The sequence below is a fragment of the Varanus komodoensis genome, unplaced genomic scaffold (genome assembly GCF_004798865.1).
Source record: "Varanus komodoensis strain SLA01 unplaced genomic scaffold, ASM479886v1 scaffold14_1, whole genome shotgun sequence".
Lineage (NCBI taxonomy): Eukaryota > Metazoa > Chordata > Lepidosauria > Squamata > Varanidae > Varanus > Varanus komodoensis.
Genome location: NW_025335438.1, coordinates 21,953,146 through 21,980,769, shown reverse-complemented (window position 1 = coordinate 21,980,769; position 27,624 = coordinate 21,953,146). Strand labels below are relative to the sequence as shown.

Genomic DNA, 27,624 nt, shown 5'->3' with positions numbered 1-27,624 from the left:
TTCCTTCAAATTAACCTGCCCAAGCTACCCATTATGTAGAGTTCCATCACTGTTTTAAAAAACCCAAAGCCACTTGACTATGTTGTTCTGTCCTGAATGAAAAGGGGTATGAAGAAGCTTTTGGCCCTTTTCCAGCTCACTATCATTTCCCTAAGTTTCTTTTCACACCTGGAGAGGAACTGAGATTAATCTTGCTCCTCCATTAGTGGTACTTGCCCTGCCTATGTGGTTGCAAAACTTCAAAACCTACAATAGTGGTTTCTCCCATGGCACATGTTCTATCATGGTAGTGGCATTGTTTTAATGTTTCAAAAATACCTCAGTAAAAGACAAATTGTGTCAAAACAACAGTCTTCTTCATGAATTTCACAATGAAATACAAATAGCAAACATTATTGAATATGTTTCCCATACTTCTTCTGAGACAGTTGTGGCAAACTTCTCTCCATTAATAATGATAATGGCCTCACGTATCTTTCATTGGCCTTTCTAAGTGTGGTGTTTTCCTGATGTGACATGTTGCAACTCTCATAATTCCCAGCCAGCATGGCCATGTTGGCTGGGAATTATGGCATTGCAGTCCAATACAACTAGAGGACATTGGACTGGGGAAGGTGATGTTAGATAGTAGCCAAATTACATTTGCAACAAAGTTTACAATTGACACCCAAAGTGTTTTTGCTGTAATAAACTAACAGGGCTACCCCCATGGAAATTGAATGGTACATGTTTTTGCTTCATTTACACATGTGTTTATCTACATTTGTTTGTATACCCTACTTAGTAATTTCAGGTGGCTTATTTAGGTACAAAGTATCCATATATGCAATGACATATATGACATTTAAACATAAAAGAGTTTCTGTTGCAGATTTAGAATCTAAAACCTAATGGCAAGAACAGAGAGAAAATGGAAAAGGAAGGAAAAATCAGCACTATGATAGAGAAGGAAAGAGTTAAGTTCTTCCTTTCTCTTGATGTGATTCCAATCATTATACTTCCACACCACAGATGCTGCTTGATTTTTAAATATCTGCATCTCAAATGTAAGAATTCCTTTAATTTCAGGACAGATTTGGCCCTCAACAAAAAATAAAGGAAGGGAGTTGGAAGAGGGTCAGACATGCCAATGCCAGGAATTTTCAGTGTGTAAAGGAGACCTTACTATTTAACTGTGAAGCTTATTTCTCTCGTGTTTAAAGCCAAGCTACACATTATTTTGAAGACATAGGAGCTTCATCTTATGTACTTTAAAGCAAGCTGGGGGGCCTCATCTGGACTGGGACCCTAGCAAGAGGGCTTTCACCTTTTGTCCAATCCAGATTTTGCAAATGATTATCCATTTGTAAAAACAGAACACTTTGGCAATGAAAACTACAGGCACTAGCATCCCAACTCTAAGCTACCAATCTAGATCAGGAATATAATGGAGGCAAAGGTTTAAAACCCCACTACCTTCCTACTGTCAAGCTTCCCAAACCAGCTCCATGTCCTTGTAATAGAATAAAAATGACAGAGCATCACAGGAAGTTTGAGCCTTAAGACAGTGGAATTCTATGGGAAAGCAGTTGTGCGTCAAGTGTTATGAACAGCTCGTTTTTGTATCAGTGTTTAGCTACTATATAAAGTGTAATGCTGAATTTCCTGTTAGTTTGGCATAAGGTAATTTGCTTGCTCTCAGAGTTAAAATCCTAGCTCAAGCCGGCCCTAGCTTGGACTCTTGAAGAATTGCTTGCAAGAGAAGGAGTGTCTGCACTGTATTTGTGCAAATGCTGGTGCAGCGCCTGGGCACATCTCTTGGTTTTGTTTCTGCTGTATTTGACTCTTTTCTCTGAAGTTCTTTCTCTCCTGAATATGAAGAGCTTTTAAAATTCTTATCGGAACTGAACTGAAGAAATATTCTCCCCCATTGCACCAGCCAAGCTCAACAAGTAGAGCTTTTTATTCCTAGTTTGGAGGAAACTAGGTTGTACCTGCCTGCTATGAAGCTGTTCATATAAGGGGGGGCCTGTCAGAAAAAAAGAGGTGGCAACTATAACTCAGGCTAAAGCCCTGAGATCCTTGGGCCTTGATGGATGCTTTGGCTTTTTCCACATTCCATTTTTAACCCTCAAGGTGAGGGAATTTGTTTGTTTGTTTGTTTGTTTGTTTGTCTGGACTGTGGAGAATTTTACAGATTTTGGTAAATTCTTATCAAAACTGAACAGAAAGTTTATTCTCACACATCCCTAAGATAGAGATCTTCTATTCTGAAACCAAACTGCCAGACAACCTGTAAGGGATCTTTCTCCTTGTTCATGCTTGTACAGTCCTGAAGGTGTTGAGTCAGGCTTAACCATGCCGTGACAGAACTGTTCGTCATGTAAGGGAAGGATAGACTTTGACACTGAACAAAGCATTTCTTATCCAAAACAAAGATATCTACCCGGAAACAGAAACTTCTCCTGAGCTGGCACACCTCCTAGGAACCTACTAGGACTTGAGAAACAAAGATTTATTGTTGGATACATAGAGCTCTGCCCTGAAGACAGGGAGTGTCTCAAATAAATATTACATACTCTGCTGGATTCCTGTATAACACAGTATTGTCCTATGTCCAGAGTCATATATGGGCATGTATCTTCCCAAGTTAAAACCCAGAACATAAAGCACATTTCCCAACCCCTGAAAATATAGAAGTGGCTGTAAGCTCTGCCTTTTCATCTCAGCATGCTTTTCCTTTTAGTGTATTGTTGTCTATGAGAAATCAGACTGGGTGGAAAAGGAGTTTCATATAAAAAGAAAGGTCAAGAGAATGATTGAAAAAGCAAAAGTATTAACAATATGAACAAATGAAAGCTAATTAATTTAAATCAATTTAAAATATGTTGACCATTTAATCATATTGCTGGTCCTTAAAGGTGAGCAGTGAACAAATGAACATGCTTTTTGTTCTGTTTGTAAAATCTCATTTCATTTAGGTGTCATGCAGGTAAGACGGGCTCACCATAAGGGGCTCCTTGTATGCAGAGTGCAAAGTTGCCAGTTCAGTTTCCTCATATTGGTGCCTTCCAGATGTTTCAACCTCCTAGTTGGCTGGGGGATGCTGGGTGCTGTGGACTAAGGCTTCTGGAAGGCACCAGGTTGGGAAGACTGTGGTAAACTCAGGAATGCTGAGTGGAGCATTTCCTTTTAGTTGTAGGAGAAAGCAGGACCATGTACCCAGAGCCTGCCTGGAGAGTCTCCCATCTCACCTGTCAGCTCTCTGCTGTGAACTTCCAAACCCCCAACTAAAATATGGGCGTAATAAACCTGGCCTCCTTTATCTTATAGGTCTGTGCGAAAGTGCTGTTTCTTTATTTAAAACAGTTTCTTTATTTAAAACAGAACTGTTTAACAGTTAAACAGTTCTTTCTTTAAACAACCTCTGATGGATGACATCTCTTAAGTTCAAAAACAAATAAAACCTAAATCACCAAAATCTATCACTGTCATTAAAATGGCAGTTAGACATTCTCCAGCAATGAAGACAGTCTAGTGCAACAAGTTAAAACACAGTTTAGTGCAGGCGCTTAAAACCATTCACATCCTCAGAGCACCCCTGAAAAGGAAAGTTTTAGCTGTGAAGCAAGATGAGTCTCATTCAAGAGGGGGAATCTAAAACTCCGACACAGCCACTGAAAATCTCTTGTGGTAGTGCAGCTCCAGGCCAGGGTTCATGCCAGGTTCACTGCTTAGTATCTCTAGCTAAGGTAGAGTTTGGAATGTTAGAGGAAATCTTGCTGAGACCTATAAGACCACTGCCAGTCAGAATATACAATATTATACTAAATTAATGATTCTACATGTATGATAGATTCATATGTTAGTATATCTTAAAGCTGAAGCTTACAGAGTTTAATTATTCCAAGGGCTTTACTTTTAGACCTAATTCAAGGTTTGAAGGAGGCCTGGGAAAAAACTGTTCTAGTAAACTTCCCTTCTCTGTCGGAGGACTATGGTGGCAGTGGTTCAAGTGATACTGGGGACTGGGTCTGCCACTCTTTAAATTTTCCACAGAGCCTCATAGGTGAAAGCCATTAAGGGACTTGGTCCAGCTGCCTAACACTACTCAAAGTGCTGGGTCAGAGGCATGGGGTGGCAGGTGGGGGGTGGGGAACCAAACCTGGAAGGCATACCCAGGACAGCAGTTAGCAGTGGGCCAGCTAGGATGCTAGACCTTGGCATGTGCCCAGATATGGTAGGCATTGATGCCAGCCCTGTGTTCTAACAACTGAGGTCTTGCAAATGTTTGCATTGCTTAACATAATTACACTTAACATTGTTCAGAAATCTGATTTTGAAATACTCTTTCCAGGAATTGATTTTAAAACAATGAAGGTGCAGCACAAGTCAACAGACTAGAATGTTCTAGTAGACAGGACAAGGGAAGAGAACAATTCATCCATTTGAACATTTTGGATCATTTCTTTATATTTTCTTCAGTTTATATCCTCTTCAGTGCCATATGCATTGGACACCTGATCAACTTAGTACATCCTTGATCGCACCATTGTATATATAATTAAATGTTCTCAGGGCCTTGTGATCATGTGGGGATTAGGCCCATTTTGCTCAGCATACAACATTCCAAGCTGGAAAACTCATACTCTGAAGGTGAGCTAGAAGGAAAGGAGAGGTTGGATTGTGTAGCTGAAACCCAAGGTTAATGAGCAAAAGGAGCAGCCAGTGAGAACCAGGCTGCCTCTGGTTCATGGGACTGTGTAGAACAAGAATGGTTGCAGGGTAGAGGAGTGAGCTCATCAACCCACTGGTTCCTCATCAAGCCAAATGAAGGGAACAATTAAGTAATGTTTGGCTTTCCCACTGTTTGGCCCATAATCTTTTAGTGGACTGGACACAGAACAAAGATACTTCAGGTTTCTATGGAGCCTGGCCCTTCCTTCTCCCACCTCTTTCTTCCCATTATTTTATTTAAGGTAGGCATGCTTAGGAGTCAGTGACTGGCCCAAAGTGACTCAGTGAGCAGAGTGGTGACAAGAACCCAGATCTCCCCTGTCCTAGTGCAACGCTGCCTATCTAGTGTAGCCTACCTGATGCATTAATACCACTATCCTGACTGTTCTGCCCCACTGCGCCTAAGTGGTTTCTGCTTGCAGGCATGGGAAACCCTCAGTCCCGTGACATCAGAAGACAAAGTAAGCTGTGCTATTCTGTGCAGAGAAGAGAGGAAGAATCTCCACATCAAGCTGCTGTTTTGGCAACAGTTCTGTGTTTATCACAATGTGTAATAAACGTGTCTGTTAGAGAAAAGGCAGAGGTTTGTAGAGGTTTATTCTCAGTGATAACCCAGTTGGGCATTTTGCCTCATTACTATTTCAAATCTAACAGTGATTTGCCTATGAATCAGCTAGTCTTTAATCATAATAGTTTATTTTTAAATTTCTGGGTGGGGGGAATGGGGAGGAAATGCATTTACTGAATCTCATCGCCACAAAAATGATGCATGGTAAGTTAGTTGTCCTGCTTGTTTTGTAACTTGGGTTCTTCGTCGTGGCCTCTGTGCATCACACATATGGGTTCTGCGCCTGCGCAGTGCCTTTGGCCGGAAGATTGATAGCTAACGGTTTCCTTTTCGGCGGGGACTCTGCTCCCCCCCCCCCTTAGCAGTATATAAGGAGCAGAGTGACCACCATTTTCCAGTCTTTGCGACCGCCATTCACTGTGCCTCATGCCGCTTCGCTCTCGCTAAGATTTATTACTTACCTCGTTCCTTGTTCGAAAATCCTTGCCTTTTTTCTCTTATCAAGTTGTATTCCATGTTCTTGTTGTTAGTACTTCACTTATATTTCTTTTAACGTGCACTATTTTTTCTTTCTTCTTATCGTTCCTATAAAAAAAACAAAAACAAAAAAAACCAAAAATATTGCTTTCCCGCTTTACTATCTTCTTTCTCTTCAAAATTTCTACGATGGCGCAACGGGTGGCGTTCCGCAAATGTGGAAAATGCGGCTCGAAAATGCCCGCAGCAGATCCGCATGATCTGTGCCTCCTTTGTTTAGGGGAAGGACACAGAACCGATAAGTGCGGCCATTGTTTGGCCTTCTCAAAACAAGCGAGAAAAAATAGAGAGAACCGCCTTCGAAAACTCCTGTGGGACCAGGCTCTTCTCCAATCGGACTGCCTGGTGGCTAAGTCTTCCACTGTTGTGGCCCCACCTGAAGGCCGTCCAACTTCGGCTGATTTGCCGCAATGCCCGGCCTCCTCCATTGCTCCGCCTTCACGTTCCTCTCAGGAAGGCGCACATGCTATGGCCGACCAGCCTGTTTCCCTGCCGAGGAAACAAAAGGAGAAGAGAAAGCACAGTGATTCAGATAAACACCCTGTGCATAAGAAGGCCAAGAAGGGCAAGACGAGCAAACCGACTAAAAAGCCGAGGAACCCTGAGCAGGCAAAACAACGCCATTCGGGCTCGGCCTTGTCTTCGATCCCGATACCGGTCTCGGAACCGACTCCCTCAGTACCGACCATCCAGGAGGCTATGAGGGTCACCCCACCGGGTTCACCACGCTGGCTGGCTGTCGAACCCGTCATGGAATCGAGGAGGGGTTCCATCTCTGATGGGGAGATAAGAGACTCTCCACCTAGAGCTCGATCACCAACCCCAATGCCGTCGGTACAGATGGATACTGGTATCACCATCTCCCCTCCAGGAAGCCGTAGGAGCCGTTCCTCGGATGCGAGATCGGATGATTGGTACCACTCTAGATACTCCTCCGTTCCGAGATGAGAAGAGTACTACTCTGCAGCCTGCTTCCCGACCAGGGAACGATCTTCGCCACCAGCCCATCGGGAGCGTTTCCCTTCGACTCCCAGAGATGCCCCGAACGCCCCATCTAGAGAATGTGGCAGATCGGAGTCATCGGCTGAATCTTCCTCCAGTGTGCTGGATTCGACGTCGGCAAGAGCCTTTCTTCCTCGAGACAGACGATATGCGATTGCTCATTGCATTACTCGAATTCGGCAAGCAAGAACCGTTCCTGCCCGATCTATTCAAAGCCTTTTGGGGCACATGTCTGCTTCCATCGCTGTGGTCCCTCATGCCAAGCTACGACTACGTCCCCTTCAACTGTTTCTCAACAAACTGTTTCGGCCACAGATAGACCCTCCTACCAAACGAATTCGACTATCGGCTTCAGTTCTCCAATCCCTGCTATGGTGGATGGATCCAGCCAACTTAACCGTCGGTGTTCCATTTCAACCTCGGTACCCTACAGTAACCCTCGGTACCGATGCGTCACTGCTGGGATGGGGGGCCATCTGCTCCAATCTAAGTACCCAAGGGAGATGGAGCCATCGGGATGGCAGGAATCATATCAATTTTCTGGAACTCCTTGCCGTTTTCAAAGCACTGCAAGCTTTCGAGGATCTGCTCCTCCATCAGATCGTTCAAGTGACCTCCGACAACGTGGCGATGGTCTTTTATTTAAACAAACAAGGAGGAACCCGATCCCGCAAGCTAGCCCGTCTCACCATGCAGATTTGGGACTGGTGTGTACCAAGGGGTATCACTATTCTAGCAGTTCACCTTGCGGGCACCGACAACCAATCTGCTGAGCAGACACATGTCATGCTCCCACGAATGGGAGTTAGACCGTCGGGTTCAAAACATGTTATTTCACCGATGGGGTTGACCAGATATCGACCTGTTTGCCACTCAAGGGAACAGAGTGTGCAGGACCTATTGCTCCAGAGCGGGAGTGGGTCAGGACTCCCTGGGCGACGCTTTCATGATTCCATGGACAGGCATGATTTTTTATGCTTTCCCTCCGATCCCACTTATCATGAGAGTGCTTGCAAAGATCATTCACGAAGGAGCTACAAGAATACTAATCACTCCATGGTGGCCACGACAACCATGGTTCCCAACTCTCCTTCAAGTTTCCAGGGAGGATTTTCTTCAACTCCCTCTTCTCCCTTATCTAGTCACCCAGAAGGAAGGCACAGTTCGTCACCCAGACTTGCTATCGTTGAAACTGACTGCATGGCGGATACGGTGACCCGGGGTGATACATCGGTATCGACACCGCCTACCATCCCGACCATACATACCCAGCAGAGCCTGCACCCGGATCTGCAGTATATTCTTGAATCTGCACTACGACCATCTACCAGGAAGTCGTACGCAGCAAAATGGAAAAGATTTTCTAACTTCGCCAATTTACACTCTTTTCCGGCCTCCTCAGCCTCCGTTTCACAGATACTTCAGTTCCTTTTTGAACTACATCAGTCTGGACTCAAACCTTCATCTATAAAGGTTTGTACAGCAGCGCTCTCCCACTACAGAGGAGCTATACATGGTTTTTCCCTTTTTACTCAACCTCTAATAAAAAGATTTTTGAGAGGCTTAAGTAATCTGAATTCCACTGTAAAACCCCTAATGCCTACATGGAGTCTCTCGGTGGTTTTACAAGCATTAACTCGATCACCATTCGAGCCCATGGCGACAATTGATTTACGCCTCGTTTCTTGGAAGACAGCCTTCCTCGTGGCAGTGACTTCAGCACGTAGATCCTCTGAACTATGCGCTCGAGTGGATCCCCCTTTTCTAAATTTTCATAAGGAAAAGGTGGTTCTTCGTATGGATCCGTCTTTCCTTCCGAAAGTTGCTACCTCTTTCCATATGCAACAGGAAATTGTGTTACCGGCGTTTTTTCCGGTCCCTTCGAATCCGATAGAAAGATCTCTACATATGCTGGACGTCGGTCGCTGCTTAGCCTTTTATAGATCCAGGACTGAATCCTTTCGACATTCAAATAGACTCTTTGTGAAATATTTGGAGCACGACAAAGGTTGTCCAGTTACCTCTCAGCGCCTTTCGAAATGGATAGTTAATACAATTGTCCTAGCTTATCAGCTAGCCAAGTTGGACTTACCATCTACTCCAAAAGGTCACTCCACAAGAGCTGTCGCTGCCTTTTCAGCCTTTGCATCAGGAGTTCCGTAGAGGATGTGTGCAAGGCGGCCATTTGGGCTACTCCGTGTACCTTTGCCAAACACTATAGGCTAGATGTCCGTGCCTGACAGGATTGCTCTTTTGGCAGAGCTGTACTTTCGTCTGTCCTTCGATGATGACACCTCCCTCCTCCAGTTGGGGTAAGCTTGTTATTCTACCCATATGTGTGATGCACAGAGGCCACGACGAAGAAAAGCAGGTTGCTTACCTGTAACTGATGTTCTTCGAGTGGCCATCTGTGCAGTCACACAACCCACCCTCCGACCCCTCTTGGTGTCATGGGTGGTTCGATTATTTTTACTTAGGTATTATAATCTCTCCTATGTGTCGTACCGCTACTTCTTTAAACTTCTTGTACTAATGTGCAATGTCATAGGGAACCAAACGTCGGTCTTTCAAAGACTGGAAAATGGTGGTCACTCTGCTCCTTATATACTGCTAGGGGGGAGGGGGAGCAGAGTCCCCGCCAAAAAGGAAACCGTTAGCTATCGATCTTCTGGCCAAAGGCACTGCGCAGGCGCAGAACCCATATGTGTGACTGCACAGATGGCTACTCGAAGAACATCAGTTACAGGTAAGCAACCTGCTTTTCCTAAAATTTGCGTGTATTATATATGTTTCTTTCTTTGTTTTCTTAGAGCTGTGTAATCATTGGAGATGGTCTTCATGTGGAGGTAGGTAGTTAAATGAAATTGCAATGAATTAATATCTCTGTGTAGATATCGCTTACCATGGTGCAGACTTCCCCAGCTTGGTATCTTGCAGATTGTTGGACTACAATTCCCAACATTCCCTAGCCAGCATGGGAGTTCTGGTCCAATACATCAGGCTGTTGAAGGAGGACCAAGCTGGGGAAGGCTGCTGTAGTGCATAAGAGACAAAGGGGTCTGGCCAGTTTGGCTGAATGAAAGGGTGGGGGAAAGACAATGAAAGGGAGTGCTTGACAGTGTTCTACATTCTGAGAACTATTTTAAGTGCTAGGAAAAGTATAAACTATTATTATAGTTCACTTACTGACATCTATGTAGCAAGATGCCAGGTGTTGTATGCAAAACTTATCAAAATTACAGCCTTTAGCCAAAAACACCCAATCATATGACATTGCTGGTGGCAAAGAAGCTGAACAGGATAACATAGTACCAAGAATTCCTGCTTCCTCTGAGTGTTCATTGGAGATCATTTCTGACTCCTGTAGCATGTTTTTCTCGCTTTTGTAGTTTGGCATTTCTGGACTTCTGTCTGTAAAATAGATGGTTCAAATTGTTTTGCTACCTATCAGACTTCTGCTGAAATAAAAATAGAAATAAAAAAATTGAGCAAGTTTACTTGAAAATAAGTTGTGCAAAATTCAGCAGGACTGGGCCTATAGTAAGCAAGTGTGGGATCTCATTAAACATAGTGAACATTTCTGAGAAAATATGCGTAGGATCATTCCCTTCTTAAAATGGTCCATATTATCCTTTTAAAATGCAGTCCTGTGCAAATTGAGACAGAAAAAAGGTCTAAAACAGCATGTTGGAAATTGTAGGCTTTTTTCTGTCTAAACTGGCATGGGATTGCAGCCTTCAATTACTTTTATAATCTACTCATTAAATAAAAGGTAGGAATGCACATTTTAAAATAGTTTGTTAATTTTGACTTGATGGCAGTGCATTAAAAAAATGAACCATAGATTCTCAAAGTATTGCAATTAAAGGTTGGCTTTTTTGACAGATTCTTGGTGGCAAAGATAATCAACTATTCAAGAAGGACCATGTAATTAGACAAAAGCGAGAATGGATTGTCCCTCCTGCAGTCATCTGGGAAGAGATAGACAATTCCAACAAAAATCCCATAGCCAAAGTACGTTGGAACCAAACAAAATAAAGCTTGACAGATTTAATTTGTTCACTATGTTGGGTTGGTATGAAAACATAATCTCACTTGGACATTGTTGTGTAGCATATCCTAATCTTTTAAATGAAATAATACTAACTAAATTGGATTGCTGCCTATCACTTGTCATGACTAAATTATAATGCACTGCAAGTTAAAATCATACCTTTTTAATTGTACTGTTTTTAAAGGTGTTCTGTTCTGACAGTCTTCTAGTGGAAATAATAAGTACCACATTGTGCATGCATTCCTTGGATTTACTTTTCAGCCTCATCCTGTCCTTCCTTTCCACTGTACATCCTACCTGTGGCTTCCATTCTACCAAGTTTCCCATCCCAAGGACTTCTGCTTTCTGTATGGACTGCATGCTTTCTCCCTTACCATCACTTATGTATGGTGCTTTTTCTCAGAATAACCACATATGACACCTCTCTCTTTCCTTCATGCTGTTGCTCAATACCTGACCTCCTGGGGAAACCTTTGACCTAACTCCTTTGTCTTCATCTTTAAGAAAACTACACTTTGCTATGTACAATTGCCGGTCCTCACTTTCTCCCATCGGTACCTTTTGCCTCTTCAATGTTCCTGCTCTCGGTTCTGCTAGTTACATTTGTCCATCTCTCCCCTCTCTAAGATAGCTGAGGTTCAATTGATATAGTTATGAGTTGTCTCTGCAAATAACTGCAAGACCAATAATATAGTCAAGTAATAAAACATTAGCAAGATCCTCTGTAGTTCAGGTTATGTTCACTACAAAATGCTGCTTCAGCTGAGCTCCTCTGTGTGCTCTGGAAAGGATTCAAATGGGGCTCATTTTATTAAGATCAGCAAGGAAGGCCCTTTTTGAAGCATCCTCACATGTAGAGGCCTGTTTGTCAAGCACACAAAAAGAGATTTCTCCTGTGTTGCTCCCAGATTCTAGAATACACATCCTTAATCTCTGTTTTACTATGTTTTTGCTTTATTATGGCTCTAATGTTTTGAATGGCTCTGAAACTGTCTTGGGGGGTTACAGAAAAGCAGTACAGAATTGCAGTTGCTGTTGTTGTTGTCATACTCATTATTATTTCCTCTTATTATTATTTCCACTGAGTTCTTCTCTGGCCCGTGCAGCTGCACAGTTGGAAGAATGAATCAACTGTATTTTGATGAACCATTTATATTAAATTTTCTCTTTAATGGAGAAACGGTAGTAGCAACCTTAAATTATAAAGTGTCTTATGATGTCATGAAGATTATGGATATAATACTACAGATTATGAAAGTACATCCCCATTCATTCTGGCTTTGTCCACAGAAGTGTCTTGTATTATTTTTCAGAAATGTTAAATTTCCAGAAATGTTGAATTCACCTTCCTCATGTTCCTTACAGATACAATCTGATTATGAAGCCAATATGACTATTACTTATGCCATTACTGGCCAAGGAGTCACAGAACCACCATATAAACTGTTTGTGATCAATGGAAAAACGGGAGAACTGAATATTACTGGAATAGTTGATAGGGAGAAAACACCATTTTTACATGTAAGCAAAGGAATTTGAGTGCCTTTTCCTGTTGTTGTTCTTGTTTATTTCATTTCTATACCCCCATAGCTGAAACTCTGCAGACAATTTATGACAGTACATGAAATCAATATGATAAAATACAAAAAAATGCCATAAAATCTTATCAGAAGAAACATTTTAAAAGAACAGCTAAATATACAGGAATGAAAAACAATGTAAAAGAAAAACTTGCGATGAGTAGTCCCCTTAAGCCTGGATAACCAAGGGGTCCAGGAGTAATGGGTCACACCCCACATCTCTCCCAGCGTAGGTCATCATACAGGATAACCAAGGCTGTTTCTGTGCCAAGACCAGGTCTGAAGCCTGACTGAAATGGATTCAGATAATCCGTCTGATTGGTTGGCAATCACCTTGCTCAAGAGCCTTGCCCAGGAAAGGAATATTTGCTACTCGCCTGAAGTAACTTAAGTCATCTGGGTCAAGGGAGGATTTATTCAGAATTGGAGTCACTTTCTCTTGTTTCTTTGCCACCTTCACTGCCCAGTTGTAGGCACACACTAGGATTTGATTGTATGCACTGGGAGTTTTCTTCCATCAGCATTCAGACCATCTCCTATGTTGTTCCAATGCTCTCAGTTCCAGGGTACACCACAGAGCTGCACCAGCTCTACAACAGAGCGAGCAGGTAGGAGCAATTATGTCAGCTGCCTGGGTCATATTTGTGTTCCACAGCTCAACCAGGGCTTTAACAGGAGTGCCAGCCATATGAGCCAGATCATCGTCTGCCCCAAGGCCTTTGGGAAGTATCCAGAACCATCTTAATAGGCAGGGAATAAGCTGCCAACAGTCTAAATTTCAACAGGCAATGATTGTGACAACGGGACTGAGTCAAAGTCCCCCACCCTCAGAGAACCATCCTCATATTTGGCTGAAAATACCCAAGCCTAGGGTGTGCCTGATGACATGCTGGGAAAATCCTTTGGTTGTCATGGACACCATGAAGTCCTAGGTCACTTGCCCAGCATTCCCAAAGCCATCTCACCATTTCAGGATGCCATTTCAGAGACCGCTCAGCACTATGAAGCATGTCATTTGCCATCTCCCAGCCTTTACTGTATTCCATTGTCTTGTATAGTATTTCATGATTGTATGGCATAATCCAGTTATATGGCTATTTTTTTCTTTCCTGTTATTTTATCTATTACAATTCCAGCTGAGAGGTTATGCAATGAATGCGCAAGGTGTCAATGTGGAAAAGCCATTAGACCTGAGAATTAAAGTCCTGGACGTTAATGACAATAGTCCAGTGTTTTCACAGGAAGTTTTTTCTGGTTCTGTTGAAGAATTGTGTGCTGCAGGTAAGTCCTAGATTTTTCTTAAATCATTTTGACTAAACAGCAGTTCCTACATAATTATTTTGGCTTCATTCATTTTTCCTAACCATTCTTACTTCTGTACCCTTGTATAATCTTACATATTGTTGAAACCTTGACTTCACACTGATTTCACAGCCATAGCTAGCTCACCTGGGATTCTAGTATGGTCCTTTGAGAATTCACAGATAGCCACATTCCCCTAACCATCAGGTTTTTTGGATTTTGTGCATTTTACCCAATTCTAAAATGCAGAAATGCATTTCTTAAAGTAGTTACTGGCAATAAGGGCTTTAGGATGCAATCCTATGCATGCTAGGGATTGTAGTACTTTTCTCTGCCTAAACACCTGCAGGATTGCACTCTTAAAACTACTGACGTTTTTTGTACTTATGTCCCTCCCCTTCTGCCTTTGCATGCCAGACCCGCAAGAGCTTCGCTAAATTTGCACTGGTCCTCGGTCTGAAAGAAGCTCCTCATTCCTGTAGTTTTAATTTATTTATTTATTTATTTATTTATTTAAAACATTTCTATCCCTTCCTTCATGACAGCATCTCAGAACGGCTTACAAAGCTTAAAATCAACAACAATAATAAAAAACAATCAATAATACAGTAGACAATAATAAATAGTAATAATAAATACAATCAGTAGTAAAAACACAATCAGAGTTAAAATAATAAATAAAAATGAACAAATCACTTACAAAAGAAAAAGAAAATATGACTGTTAACTTAAACATCTAAAATCCCTAATTCTTAAAATGACATTCAAATAAAAAGGTTTTCACCTGCTGCCGAAACAAGTATAGGCTTGGCACCAGGCAAACCTCTCTGGGGAGCGCATTCCACAGTCTGGGCGCCACCACAGGGAAGTCCCTCCTCCGAATGGACACCCTCTTTACCTCCTTCAGGGAAGGTTCTTGGAGCAGGGCCTCTCCTGCAGATCTTAAGGGGCATGAGGGCATAAGGAAGGACATGTTCCTTCAGGTATCCTGGTCCCAAGCCATTTAGGGCTTTATAGGTTAATACCAGCACCTTGAATTGGGCCCAGACTTCAATCGGAAGCGAGCGTAGCTGGTAGAGGACCAGCGTTATATGAGAATAACAACCAGTCCCCGTCAGCAGCCTGGCAGTTCTATTTTGTTCCAATTGAAGTATCTGGACCGTTTTCAAGGGCAGCCCCATGCAGAGCACATTCAGCCGGCAAGTTCCCAGGCATGTATCACCGTTGCTAGGCAGTGCTTGTCCAGGTAAGGATGCAGCTGATGGACCAGCCAAAGCTGGAGGAAGGCGCTCCAGCTTAAATTTATTGCAATTTAGTTTTGCAATAAATTGGGAACATCCCACATTTCATTGTAGGCCGATTAGGGGGAAACCGTAGAAAATCTAATAAAAAATAATACTGCAACAGACACAGAATGGATTACAAAAAGCAAATGTATTGCATTTCCATTGCATAATTCTTTCCAGACCACTGGAGAGGCCATTTGCTTTAAACTTTAACTGGGTTTGCTTCTCCTGGCTTGCGTCTATGGCAGGAAGACAGGGATGTAGCTTTTTTAGTACAATCCTGCCCAAAAGAACACCCTGCAGGTAGAACCATAGTGCAGTAGGGGTAGTACTGAGCTGAAAGATTTATCTGAAAATAAACTCTGTAATGGATCCCAGCTAAACTGTATAGCAGGGGTGGCCAAACAGAGGTTCACAAGCCCACATGCGGCTCTGGGTTTATTTTGCATCTCGCCTCTCATCACCCACAAGCACCCACTTGCCACTCACTGCCTGCCACTGCCACCCACTTGCGGCTCTCAAACACCTGACATTTTTCACATGTGACTCTTCTGTTGCACGAGTCCAGCCACCCCTGCTATACAGCATACATTATTGTTTTCACTCATTATGAACATATCATTTATTTTAAAATTATGTGATGATTATTTCTAGCACTTCCTTCATTGCCAAATCCAGTGGACAGAGAACAAGTCCAAAAGTCTTGCATCATTAAAAACATCTTTAGGGTTTAGCTGTCTTGCTCTTATGTACACTTTTGATAAAGCATCCATACTTGAATTAAGGGTGTACTTGAATCTGAGTGTGTACTTCTATTCAAGTTTGGACAGAAAAAAGTGCTACAGCTCCCATATTTCCCCACCCAGCATGGCTGATTGGGGTCTTCTAGGAGTCATAGCACTTTTTTTGGAGGGGGTGTCTGAACAGGAATGCAAATGCACCCTGTATAAAATTTAGAAGAGCAGTATTCAGATATTCAGTAACCTTCAGTTCAGTCTTGTCCGTCCAGCAGCAAAGAGTATTTTGCTTTGTTTTAATTTTGACTCTTAGGTACTCTGGTCCTGAGGATAATTGCAACTGATGCAGATGAACCAAATAACCTCAACTCCAAAATTGCTTACAAGATCGTTTCACAACAACCGAGTTTTCCTGCTTCCATATTTCAAATTCACAAAGAAACAGGAGAGGTTCACACTACAGTGTTCCAGCTTGACAGAGAGGTAAGCTTTTCCCCCCTCCTGGTTCTCTTTTAATGCCCATCCAGTGTACTTGATCCAATTTTTCACTTACAAGGTAGAAGTGTGATAGGCACTTGGTGGTTTCCCAGCATTGCCCACTATTCCAAAAGGCTGAAATGGCTTTCCTGGAACTTAGTTACAGGCAGTGAAAGTTCTAAACAAAAATATGCTGCTAGTTTTTCATATTTTGGCCTTTTTCTTTTGAGTCTCACCCACAATTGGAAAACAGCCCCGAGGGCTTCTCATAACTGAATTTGGCCTTCAGGCTGAAAGAGATGCAGCACCACTGCCTTAGGGGATAGAAGTGGGGTAGTGTCCTTGGTTTGTGGCCCTTGTTTCCCAGCCTCTCGCCCTGCAGCTCCTTCTCCCAGGACCAAGGCAGCAAATATCACCATCCAAATGTGTGCAAGGGGTGACATGATGAAGTACTTGATGAAATTGCCCTGCCTCTGACTTGAAGGATGCCACATGTTACGAAACCTCTAGTTTAATTTTTGATTTTCATACCCTTTCATTCACTTATGCATTCCTGTTTGGAAATTCATGTAGACACAAAGTAACTACTCCTTAATTGTGGAAGCAAAAGACTATAATGGGCAGTCAAGGGGGATGAGTCAACAGACAACTGTACAGATCAAGATTCTGGATGTCAATGACAATGTTCCTGTTTTTGAAAAAGCTGTGGTAAGTAATTTGTCTGCAAGGCTTGCCTGTTTTTGCATGCAAATAGCAATTTCTGTCTTGATTAAAATGGACAAGGTGTTAACGGGCTTGCTCATTTGCAGTATGAAGGAAGTGTTAAAGAAAACACAGCAAATGTGGAAATTATGCGACTGAAGGTCTTCGACAGAGATGAAAAATTCACCGATAACTGGCTGGCAAAATTCATGATTTTGTCTGGCAATGAAGGAGGCTATTTCCACATAGAAACAGATTCACAAACCAATGAAGGAATTTTGACACTGATTAAGGTTAGTGCAGAGGAGTTTCAGCAGTAACTCAACATGTGTTCCACTGGCCTTGATCCAGATATTGTCGTGAGCTAGGCATCCCCTCCCAAATGAGACAGGCACTTCAGCAATTATTAAAAGAATCTTTATTCCATACAGAAACATCGTATTCACAAGCCTTGAAACACACACTCCAGGTGGAAAGTTGACCCCTCGCTCTGCCCCCCCTCACCCAAAGCTTTGCTTATGAACCCTTTGGGGCCAGCCTCTGGATGGGAGCATGCTATGGAAGTGACCACATCTATGTTCTTCCCACTGAGTCCCTAATTGGTCTAGCTGGCTGGGACATCGACGGTCCCTTGCATCCTCAACTCCTGGGTTGTCAAGTTCTCCTCCTGAGAACCTCTCCCCAGCCTGTTCTCCACCAGCTTCTTTCCCACAATTGTATGGTTGCCCTTGAAGTGCTTTGATCCAGAGCTGGCTTGGGCAGGCTCACCTGGAGAGTTTGGGCATGTGGAGCCTTGCTAGTCTCAACAACTCCAATATGAGAGTGAGAACTCTGAGCCACAGCTAGTTCAGCTATCCACTTCCCCTCTTCCGAGTCTGAGCTGCCATTCCCACCAAAGCCCTTTATCTCTCATGCACGCCTGGGAATCTCATCCGAGTGCACACGCATGACAGATATGCTTCCACATATGCAACACAAGAAAGTATGAAGCACTGTAGGAGGCAGCTAGCAGACACAGGTTCCTGTGGATGGGTTTCCTATTGTTAAGAGGACCAATGTGTTCTTCCAGATTGGTAGTGGCATCATTTTGACCACTTCTCTGCAAAGAAAACAAAGTAATATTTCTGTTCTGTTCCCCCATTACTGTGAGGTTTTGTGGCATGGTAGGATGATTTGCATGTAGAGCAGCTGTCCCATGTACACAGCTTCCAGACAGCACATGAGTAGGAGTGCCTGAATTTTTCTATCTGCTGATGAGTCATAGGCATTTCAGACATGTCGAAAAGCTCCTTTTTGGTATGCTTTTACCCAGTTCTACCCAACCACTGTCAGGAGCAGAGCTAGCCCCAGCTCCCCTTATTTAAATATGGGTCTGGTGAGTATGATGTCAGCCAGTGGCTAAAGCTACAAGCTGGAAGCTAAAAAGCAGGAAGTAGTAATATGCCTGGACCTGGGAAAAGCAGCTCTTTATAAAACATTTCTACACTGCTACATTTCTACACTGGCCCTTGCTTTCTGGTCATGGGAGATGATGTCTGATCACCCTGTGCCAGTCTGTGTTTGGGCCTGGCCTCACATGCTGACAGAATTAGCCTTCCAAACTTCAGAAGTCTCTGATGTTCATCACAACACTTGGCTTGACTTAAGAGCAAATTCCTGTGTGTGCTTTACATATGAAATGTCACTGGATTTTGGAATTGGTATGTATGGTACTCCCCTACTGAGAATACAAGTAGGTGTGTAAATTGGATAATTACAATTGACATATCTGTAGGCTCCCTACCAGATAGAAATCCTGCGATGGTATCTATAAATATGTTAACTTACATTACACAGAGAAGGGACTTGATTGTTGATTGTTGGCAGAGATGGTTGTTTTGCACAGAAAAAAACTTGTGTAGTCTTTGTTAATGTCATTGTGAATAATAAAGAAAACCCCAAATATCTCTGTACACGCTCTAATTAGAGGCATTTGTGCATTTTTGCACACTTAAAAATGAGGTATTTTGATGATGATAAAAGCAGAACTGAAGCGAAAATGACTGTTTTGACTAGTTGTAGTTGTTGGATTTGTTAGGTTTGGGGAGGAACTATTTGCTTTTTCCCCATTTGGCATATTTCACAGCAAAATGTCCCTGTTTTAATTTTTTAAAAAGCTTTTGTGTAGAATATTAGTCATTATTCAAGTTAGGATATACAGTGCACATATTCTAACTTATATGTTTTTTCTCACTTTCTTTTTAGGAAATTAATTATGAAGAATTGCAGACAATGGACTTGAAAATTGTGGTTTCTAACAAAGCAGCATATCACCAATCCATTATTAGCCAGGGCTACCAAGCAAAACCTATTCCAGTTAAGATTAATGTAGAAGATGTGAAGGAAGGCCCCATATTTAAGCCCCAAACACTGGTGATTAAAGTAAGCGAAACAATGAAATTGAACCAGATTATTGGAAGTTACCAAGCTTATGATGAAGATACTGGAAAAATAGCAGAACACATCAGGTAAGAGTCCTGATTTTTATCAAGTTACTGTAAAGCAGTCAGTAATCTAAATATAGTTCTCTGTGATGGTGGGATGCAGTTGGTGTCTATGTCTTTCACTTCAAATATCCCTAGGATGCATTCAGACTCTTACATAACGAACTGCCTTATCCATAAGATGTAATGATTTATGAGTGTGATGTGGCACCACTTTTCCCTTCTAATCCTTCCAATTCCTGTGTTTTTATGGCATGCACATGTATAGGATTTTTTTTCAAAATGACTGTATTCAAACTTTTTGTGCTACATTACTATGTATCTTCTTTACAATGTGAGTGAGTTTTAAAAACTACATGAAATCACGTTGGCAGAAACATGGAATAACCAAATGATCATGCTCAACTATATACCAAAACAACCAAATTAGTATTTTCTTGCCCTAAACTGCTTTTATATATTGGTGGCTGTGAATATTCTTATATATGTTTAACATTTGCACAGGTATGCCAAATATCAAGATGTTGGAAACTGGTTTTCAATAGACTCTAAAACTGCTGAAATCAAACTTATTAAAGTGCCTGACTACGAATCATCATTTGTTGTCAATGGGACTTATACTGCATTGATTGTGGCAATAACTGAGGGTACGTAATGCCTCCCTTTCCCCTTCTTCCTAAATAATGCATCAGCATCTCATTCATGCCAAATGTTCATTGGCTTGCTAGAACTGAACAAAGCTAGACTTGGGAACTGGCAGTAACATTGAGGTAGATGAGCTGTAATCATTTATCAAATTTTGCTTCAGCTTACTGGATTGTTTGGTTTTTGTGTAGAGTACCTGATGCATTGGTGGCATTGAATAGATAACAGTGGAGACCTCTGATAAAGCCATTACATTGCTTACTTCAGGAAGACCAAACAAATGGGATTGCACTCAAATGTAACCCCATATGCTTGTAACAATAGCCCGTAACTTAATTAACCCATGCCTTGTTAGCTCACAAATCAGCTGCCAGACAATCAAGCACATCAGGGGTTGTTTTTCCAGAGTAGGAGAGCCTTATCAAAGACTGCATAGTAAACCTCATTGACATGGTCTTTACGATGCCAGAATGAGCCAAGCCCAAAGAACTAGAGCACCACTATGGTAATTCCAATAATTGACAAACAAATATATCCATGAATATGGACTGCATTCTGTAGTAAGCAGTACAGCCAAGCTAGACAAGAACAAGGTCCATCCAATCCAGCATTCTGTTACACAAACAGATGCAAACAGCTGCCTGGGGAAAGCCCACAAGTAGAACATGAATGTAGCGCTCTCACTCATTTTCCCTAGCAGCAGCTGCACATGGACATACAGCTTCTGATATTGTATGTAGCAATAACCCTTAGGACCAGTAGCCATTGGTATCCATCTTCTCTGTCCAACCTCCTTTTAAAGCCATCCAAATTGGTGGCCCCATGACATTATGTGGAAGTGAATTTTTTAATTTAACTGTGTGCTGTGTGAAGAAGTAGTTCCTTTTGTCTGTCCTGAATTTCTTACTAATTAGCTTTATAGGATGTCCCCAAGTTCTCATATTATGAGAGAGGAAGAAGAATTTCTCCCTATCTTCTTTCCACACATCATCCATCATTTTGCACACCCTATCCTGCTTCCCTATGCTTTCCCATTTTCTAAGCTAAAGAGTCCCAGCTGTTGTAACCTTTCCCAGTTGCGCTACTGAAGCAAACTGTACACTTCTTGCAAGCTACACTGAGCTCATGCTAGAATGATGGAAGCAAATGAACTTTTAAAAATCAAATCTGTATTTTTATGCAATGTAATGCTAACATTCCACCCTGTCCATTTTGCAGACTTCCCTTCAAAAACAGTTACAGGTACCATTAATATTCAAGTGGAGGATGTTAATGATAACTGCCCAACTCTTACAACTCGAGAGACAACTGTCTGTACAGATGCAAAGTTCATTAACATCACTGCTGAGGATAAAGATGCTCATCCAAATGGTGGCCCTTTCACTTTCTCTATCATAAATGAGCCTGAAAAGATGACGGACAAATGGATAATTGGGCAAGTAGACGGTAAGTAAGAATCAGTATGGCCTGCTTATTGACTTGTAGTGATTTTCCCAATATATATCTGGCCTTTCACATCCAAGAAAATCTTTTTCAGAGGAACATTCCATGACAAGCTGCACACAGGGTCATGGAGGGAAGGATGTAGTGGGGCTTGGTGACTGCTTGTGCCATTGAAAGACAGATTTAAAATTATGCATAAATTATAATACATAAATTTGAAAGAGAAGTGATACATTTAAAAATATGCATTAGTTAATAAATAATGTGAGGGGCTACTGCCCCCCACATGCCACTTCCCAAAATATTTTACAGTAATTCAAGGTGCAAGATTGCAGGGAGTGAGGAACATAGACATATTTAAAGATGAGTACCTCATTCAGCTCCCACCTGATGACATCCTTGCTAGCCCATTGCGGCAGGAGAAATCCTGGGCAGTCAGGTCCCAAGTTGTCCATTTCCCAGGAGTTAAGTAAGGAGTGGAACAAAACTTAGACAAGTATATTGCCCCACTATTCTCTGTTAAGGAGATAAGAAAAGTCAGGCTTTTCTTACCAAGAAAAGTCAGGATCTTAGCAAGGGTCTGTCTAGTCCAGCATTCTGATTGCATGGTGGCCAACCAGCTGTTAGCAGGAAACCCACAAGCAGGACATGAATACAACAGCACCCTCCCAACCGTGTTCCCCAAAAACTGGTGTACGGAAGCATACTGCCTCTGATACAGAAGTAGTATATACCATCAGGAGTACTAGCAATTGCTAGCCTTATCCTCCAGGAACTTGTCTAATCCACTGTTAAAGCCATATAGATCAGCAGTCATTTCTACATCTTATAAGAAGTAAAATGCATAGTTTAACTATGAATTGTGTGAAGAAACACTTCTTTTTATCTGCCCTGAATCTCCCACCAATCGTCATGGCAAGACTCTGGGTTCTTGTATTAAGAAAGGAAAAGAAAAATGCCCCCTATTCGCCTTCTCCACACCATGCATCATTTCGAACACCTCTGCCTAAGTTTACTCCTTTTTTATAAGCTATAGAAACTCACTTGTAACCCTTCCTCATCAGATAGCTGCTCCAGTCCCTTGATCATTTCAGTTGCCCCTTTCTGCACTTTTCCAACTCTACCGGATACTTTTTGAGTACAGTATTCTAATTGTGGTTACACCATAGATTTGTATAAACACAGTATGATATTGGGGCTTTTATTTTTAGTTCTATTCCTAATTCTGCCTAGCATGGAGTTCACCCTTTCTCTAGCAGCTGCACACTGGATTGACATTTTCATTGATTTCTTTCTTGGTCAGTCACTGCCAACTCAGTCACTACTCAGTGACCCATCAGCCAGTACTTGCAGTTGTGGGGATTGTTTGCCTTACTGTGCATTACTTCATATGCTTACTTACACTGAGCTAAATGCCATTCTGATGCTCATTCCCCCAGTTTGGCAAGTTCCTTTTAGAGTTGCTGAATATTTCTTTGTTTATTTTTATTGAATGATTTGGTGAGGGTAAATAAATTGAGAATCAATCCAGACAAAATGGAGGTATTTTTAATAGCTGGTTCATCTGCCCAATCTATCCTGGAAGATAGATTTCACATCCTCTAAAGCTAGCTCTCAGCTTCAAAGAGATTTGAGGCTCTCCGCATGCCCACTGAAGGTACATATGGCCTCTGTCACACAGAGAGCCTTTTATTGTGTTGTAAGCTACCCCGAGGCTTCGGCAAGGGGCAGCCTAGAAATGTTTTAATAAATAAAATTGGCTGAAATATCAGCTAGGACAGTGATCACCTGACTATATCCATAGTCTGGTAGCTTCTAGTTTAGAAAACTGCACTCTGTTATTTGTGATTCTGCTCTTGAAAAATGGTCCAGAAGGGTCAGCTCATCCAAATTAGGGAGCAAGATTGTTAACAGAAATCAAATGTAAGATGGATGATTGCCTTCCATTTGAGGCCTGATTCAAATTGCATCCCCAAAAAGATGTGCAATGGTTTTAATTGTGCCTAAAAAGACATGGAATAGCATTCTATACCGTGTGTCACATTAGCAAGCGCTACTGATATTGTGCACACATTGTTTTCTGCTAGCACAGCATCAATAGTGCTAGCAGCTGGATGCCACTGCATATTTCCCTCAGTTCTTTAGAAGAGGGAAAGGAACATGTCAACACCCCCCCCCCCACCAATGTTTCTGGTCAGTCCTCAACCTTTGGAGAGCTGCAGGTTCCTTGGCCCTGCTTTAGAACATCAAGTTGAAAGCCCTAAAGTGGCTCCTGCTAACACTTTGTTAACTAAGATGAGATGTCTGTTCCATTGCCTTTACGCTGCTTTGCATTTGTTGGTTTCTCCCCTGTGAAGGATTTAGAGCACAGGTTGTACCACAGACTATAAAGCCTGGCTTCTACGAAGTTCCACTCCTAGTGAGAGATAACCAAGGCCTCAGCTGTACTGAACCGCAAATCCTAAAGGTGCACGTGTGTGAATGCGTAGAGGGTGTTGGTTGCCGCGAGAGCATCGTCAGTTCCTCAGTCATGCTAGGACCTGCAGCAATTGCACTGATGATTCTGGCACTTTTGTTGCTGCTGCGTAAGTAACCAGTTATTCCGTAAGGACTCAATGCATGTTGAGCACTGCACAAAATTCTGACAAAATGAATCCTACATTTGGCAGCTTTCAGACTTTCCACTAGATCCTGCCTGCATTAGTCTTAAAGTTGACCCACTGAAATCAGTGGAACCTGAGTTAATTATTACTAACTTTAGCCCAACTGATTTCAATACATCTAGTCCAATCATGACTACGTTTGGACCTAATCCTTTCACTTTATTTTTAAAAAGGATGCTGTAGGCATGATAAGCCATAGTTAAATGCTTTATGAATTCTCTCCCACTGAAACCGATATGCTTTAAGAGTATGTAATATTTTGCATATAATGCAGTAAGGAGATAGGAATCATTACATTTTTCTTTAATATATACTTAAAGTTTAGAACCCTCATTCCTCTTGTTTCTTGCTAATACCTCAGTTGTCTAATTCTGCAAAATGCCATCCAGCAGCTTGGCAGAAAATCCAGTAGGTAGCCAGGAACTTTTCCAGACATGAAATAGAAACGGAAGCAGCTTATTTTTTCTGCATTTGCTCACAAGGACATAGGAGCACAAGAATGGCTCACCTAGTCCAGCATACTTTTCTGGCAGTGGGCTACAAGATGCCCCACTGAAAGTGCCAGAGGCAAGACCTGAGTGTAAAAGCACCCTCCTGTTTGTGTTCACCAACAACCAGTATTCAGGGGTGTACTACTTCTGATATGGGAGGTAATGTACATCCATCAGGACTAGCAGCCACTGATACCATTATCTTCCCTTAATTTGTCTCATCCCTTTTTAAAGTCACCCAAGTTGATGGCTATTATTGTTGCCTGGCACAAATCAATGTATCAGGTCAGAGGATACTAAACACCTATTCCCTGCTGGCTGGAAATATTGCTGTGCCTCTGAGCTGGAGTCTGGGATTTCACAAGTTGCACCTGCCCTCATATTTTCAAGCCTCCCTTCATAGTCATGAGGGCTAGAAAGTTTGTCTTATCCATTATTTATTATTGATGAAAGCTGGGGTTTTCAAGGTGCTCGATTTTGCACCTAGTAAGAAATTTTGTATTTGGATGGTACTGTGGGATGTGTACAGTCCTGAACAGGTAGAGCCTGCTTTAATAATAAACAAGTGGAAAAGAATAGAGATTGTCTGCTACTGTTAATGCTCAGTTCTAGGGTGTTCTTACTGCATGTGAATGTTTAAATGTACTGAGCTGCTGAACAGTATATATCCGGGCACAACTGAGACAAAACCTGTTTGAGCCATGTTTGATTAGATGTAGATTTTTCTAGAACATTTTAACAGTTTGACTAGTTTATGGGGTACTTGGTTGTCTAACTGGATGGATTCAGGCTTTGCCTTGAGAAATCCCAGCACTTTCGTGACTTTCCCTGATATTAAATCTTTGGTTACTTATTGATTGCTGTGTCCCTTTGCAGTTTTGCCTCTTTTACTGTTGGCATGTCACTTTGGATCAGGCGCTGCAAAAGGCTTTGCAACAATTCCTGATAACAGTGAAGAAATGTTGCGCGCCTGGAACAGCGAAGGGGCAGCACCTGAAGACAAGGTACCCTTGGGTCTTGGCCTAGCTTGGCATCCTTGATTTTGCGTTTCCTGTCTGATAGCACTATTCTGTGCATGCCTACTCAGATGTAAGTGGCAATGAGTTCTAGGGGTCTTATTTCCAAGTCAGTGTACATGGGACTGCAGCCCAAATGTCCATTTTAGACAATAGATTAGTAGAAGCAAGCATGTGCTTTTGTCTTGTATCCATCACACTAAATCAGTACAGTGTAATGTGTATGCAGAATGAGAAAGAAGGAATATGGAGGTTGTAGTACTATTGGTGATGGGAGTGTGAAGGCCCACAGTCCTACCTGGTATCTTGGTAGCGAATCCTATTGAAATCAATGGGACATAGGCCACAGTCCTACTGGATTACTTGGGTGTAAATCCCTCTGAAATCAATGAGGCTTACTTCTTAGTAAATGTGTGTAGAATTGCTTTGTTGGTCCCAGGAGTTGAATTCAGGTTTAATCCTATGTAAAACAGACCCTTTGACAATCTAAAGGCCCATTCATTTCAATGTGTCTGCTCTCCTTCTGTACAGTCTGGACTAAACCCAGATGAACATAGGCAGGATCAGGCTGTGCAGAAGCTATTCTCATTTTTTTTCAGAACAGATGCACTGACTAAGTCTAATGAGATCTGGGGTGCCTTTATTGAGTTTGTGCTAAAAGGGGGAAAGGATTTGAATTGTCAAAAGAATCATTGCAATTTTGGAAGGGGGAAATGTCCTGAAAGAATGTCTGAATGAGTTTTCTATCTGTCACATGTGTCCTATTGTCCTGGTGGTAGAGGGCACACTATTGTCAAGATTTATTTTAACTGTATGTTAATTCTGTGTTTTTATTTTGGTTGTATATTTTTTCTTGGTTGTATTTTAGGTTGAAAATTAATTTTAAAATATTTTAAAAAATCAGAACAGCTGTACTGATGTGAATGGGAAGGGAAAATAGCTGAGAAGCTCTGTTTAATCCACAGTTATTCTCACTGAACCAGGAAGTCGCTAGAGTTAGGGTTACAGCTAGAGCTGTTGCTCTGAAAAGTGCTTGAGGGAAATGCAGGTGTCCATACCTTTGGGTAATTTTACCAGTGTTCTCAGCTATTATAAATTTCTTTTCTCCAGACAAGAAATGCACAAAATTGTGATAGCAACTGCTGTGTTCTGTTTGCTGGTCTCAGCATGCCTTCTTCATTTAATATTCCATTTTTATTGTTACCTTTGACAGTTAGGCCTCAGCTTCACTGCTTCTCCTGCATCGGACAACACCGGCTCAAACATGGGAGTTGGAGCAGCAGTGACAGATGGAGCAGCCTGCAAATCGGCGGGTGCCAGCGGCTCTTATTCCATGACTAAAGAACACTGCAAGTTTGTGGATGGGCAGTGGAAAGAGACACAGCATCTTCTTTCTAGTGCCACTCTTGGAGGCAAGGGGGCGGGAGGGGGGTTGGGCATGAGCGCAGGAGGCGGCATGGTCGAAGGACGGGCCACAATCACGGCTGGCAGAAGAAGCATGCTGATGGAAAGCGGGGGCGCCATGACTGAAGAATTCTTAAGGAGTTACTTCTGTGATGTAAGACTCCATGCTCTTTGAGAAACTCACTCTCTTGATTCACAATTGTCACCGTTTTGAAATTGTGGGGCAGTTTTTATTTTTCACACACACATCCCCCCTCTTCTTTTAGGATTGGTTTGGTGTGTGTCGTCTCGCTTCTTCTCACAGAGCTGAGCCAGAAATGCTGACTCACCTCTGCACTTCCACCTGCTGGACATAAAAATGACATGGCATACTCATTGATTTCTGAGGGGATGGATGATAGAAGTTCTTATTTTCAGGAGATGTGGACAAGCGATAGCATTTCAGCATGTTCCCCCCATTTTTGACCGTGCAGCTTGGCAAGTGCAAGCAGCAGTGGCTTTCTTCATGACGACTTGGT

The 27,624-nt window shown here is 42.2% G+C and overlaps 1 protein-coding gene across 1 annotated transcript in view; it reads left to right on the top strand.

Moving 5' to 3' along the window:
- The window catches only part of LOC123020557 (desmoglein-2-like), a 38,112-nt gene that overhangs the window by 5,453 nt on the left and 5,035 nt on the right, over positions 1-27,624 (top strand). The window contains exons 2-14 of the mRNA XM_044424429.1: positions 9,634-9,669; positions 10,709-10,837; positions 12,243-12,398; positions 13,594-13,738; positions 16,096-16,265; positions 16,833-16,967; positions 17,069-17,254; positions 19,206-19,468; positions 19,949-20,091; positions 21,308-21,535; positions 23,890-24,117; positions 25,563-25,690; positions 26,916-27,260. Coding sequence (XP_044280364.1) covers positions 9,634-9,669; positions 10,709-10,837; positions 12,243-12,398; positions 13,594-13,738; positions 16,096-16,265; positions 16,833-16,967; positions 17,069-17,254; positions 19,206-19,468; positions 19,949-20,091; positions 21,308-21,535; positions 23,890-24,117; positions 25,563-25,690; positions 26,916-27,260 — 2,292 coding nt within the window. The remainder of the gene's footprint in view (positions 1-9,633; positions 9,670-10,708; positions 10,838-12,242; positions 12,399-13,593; positions 13,739-16,095; positions 16,266-16,832; positions 16,968-17,068; positions 17,255-19,205; positions 19,469-19,948; positions 20,092-21,307; positions 21,536-23,889; positions 24,118-25,562; positions 25,691-26,915; positions 27,261-27,624) is intronic.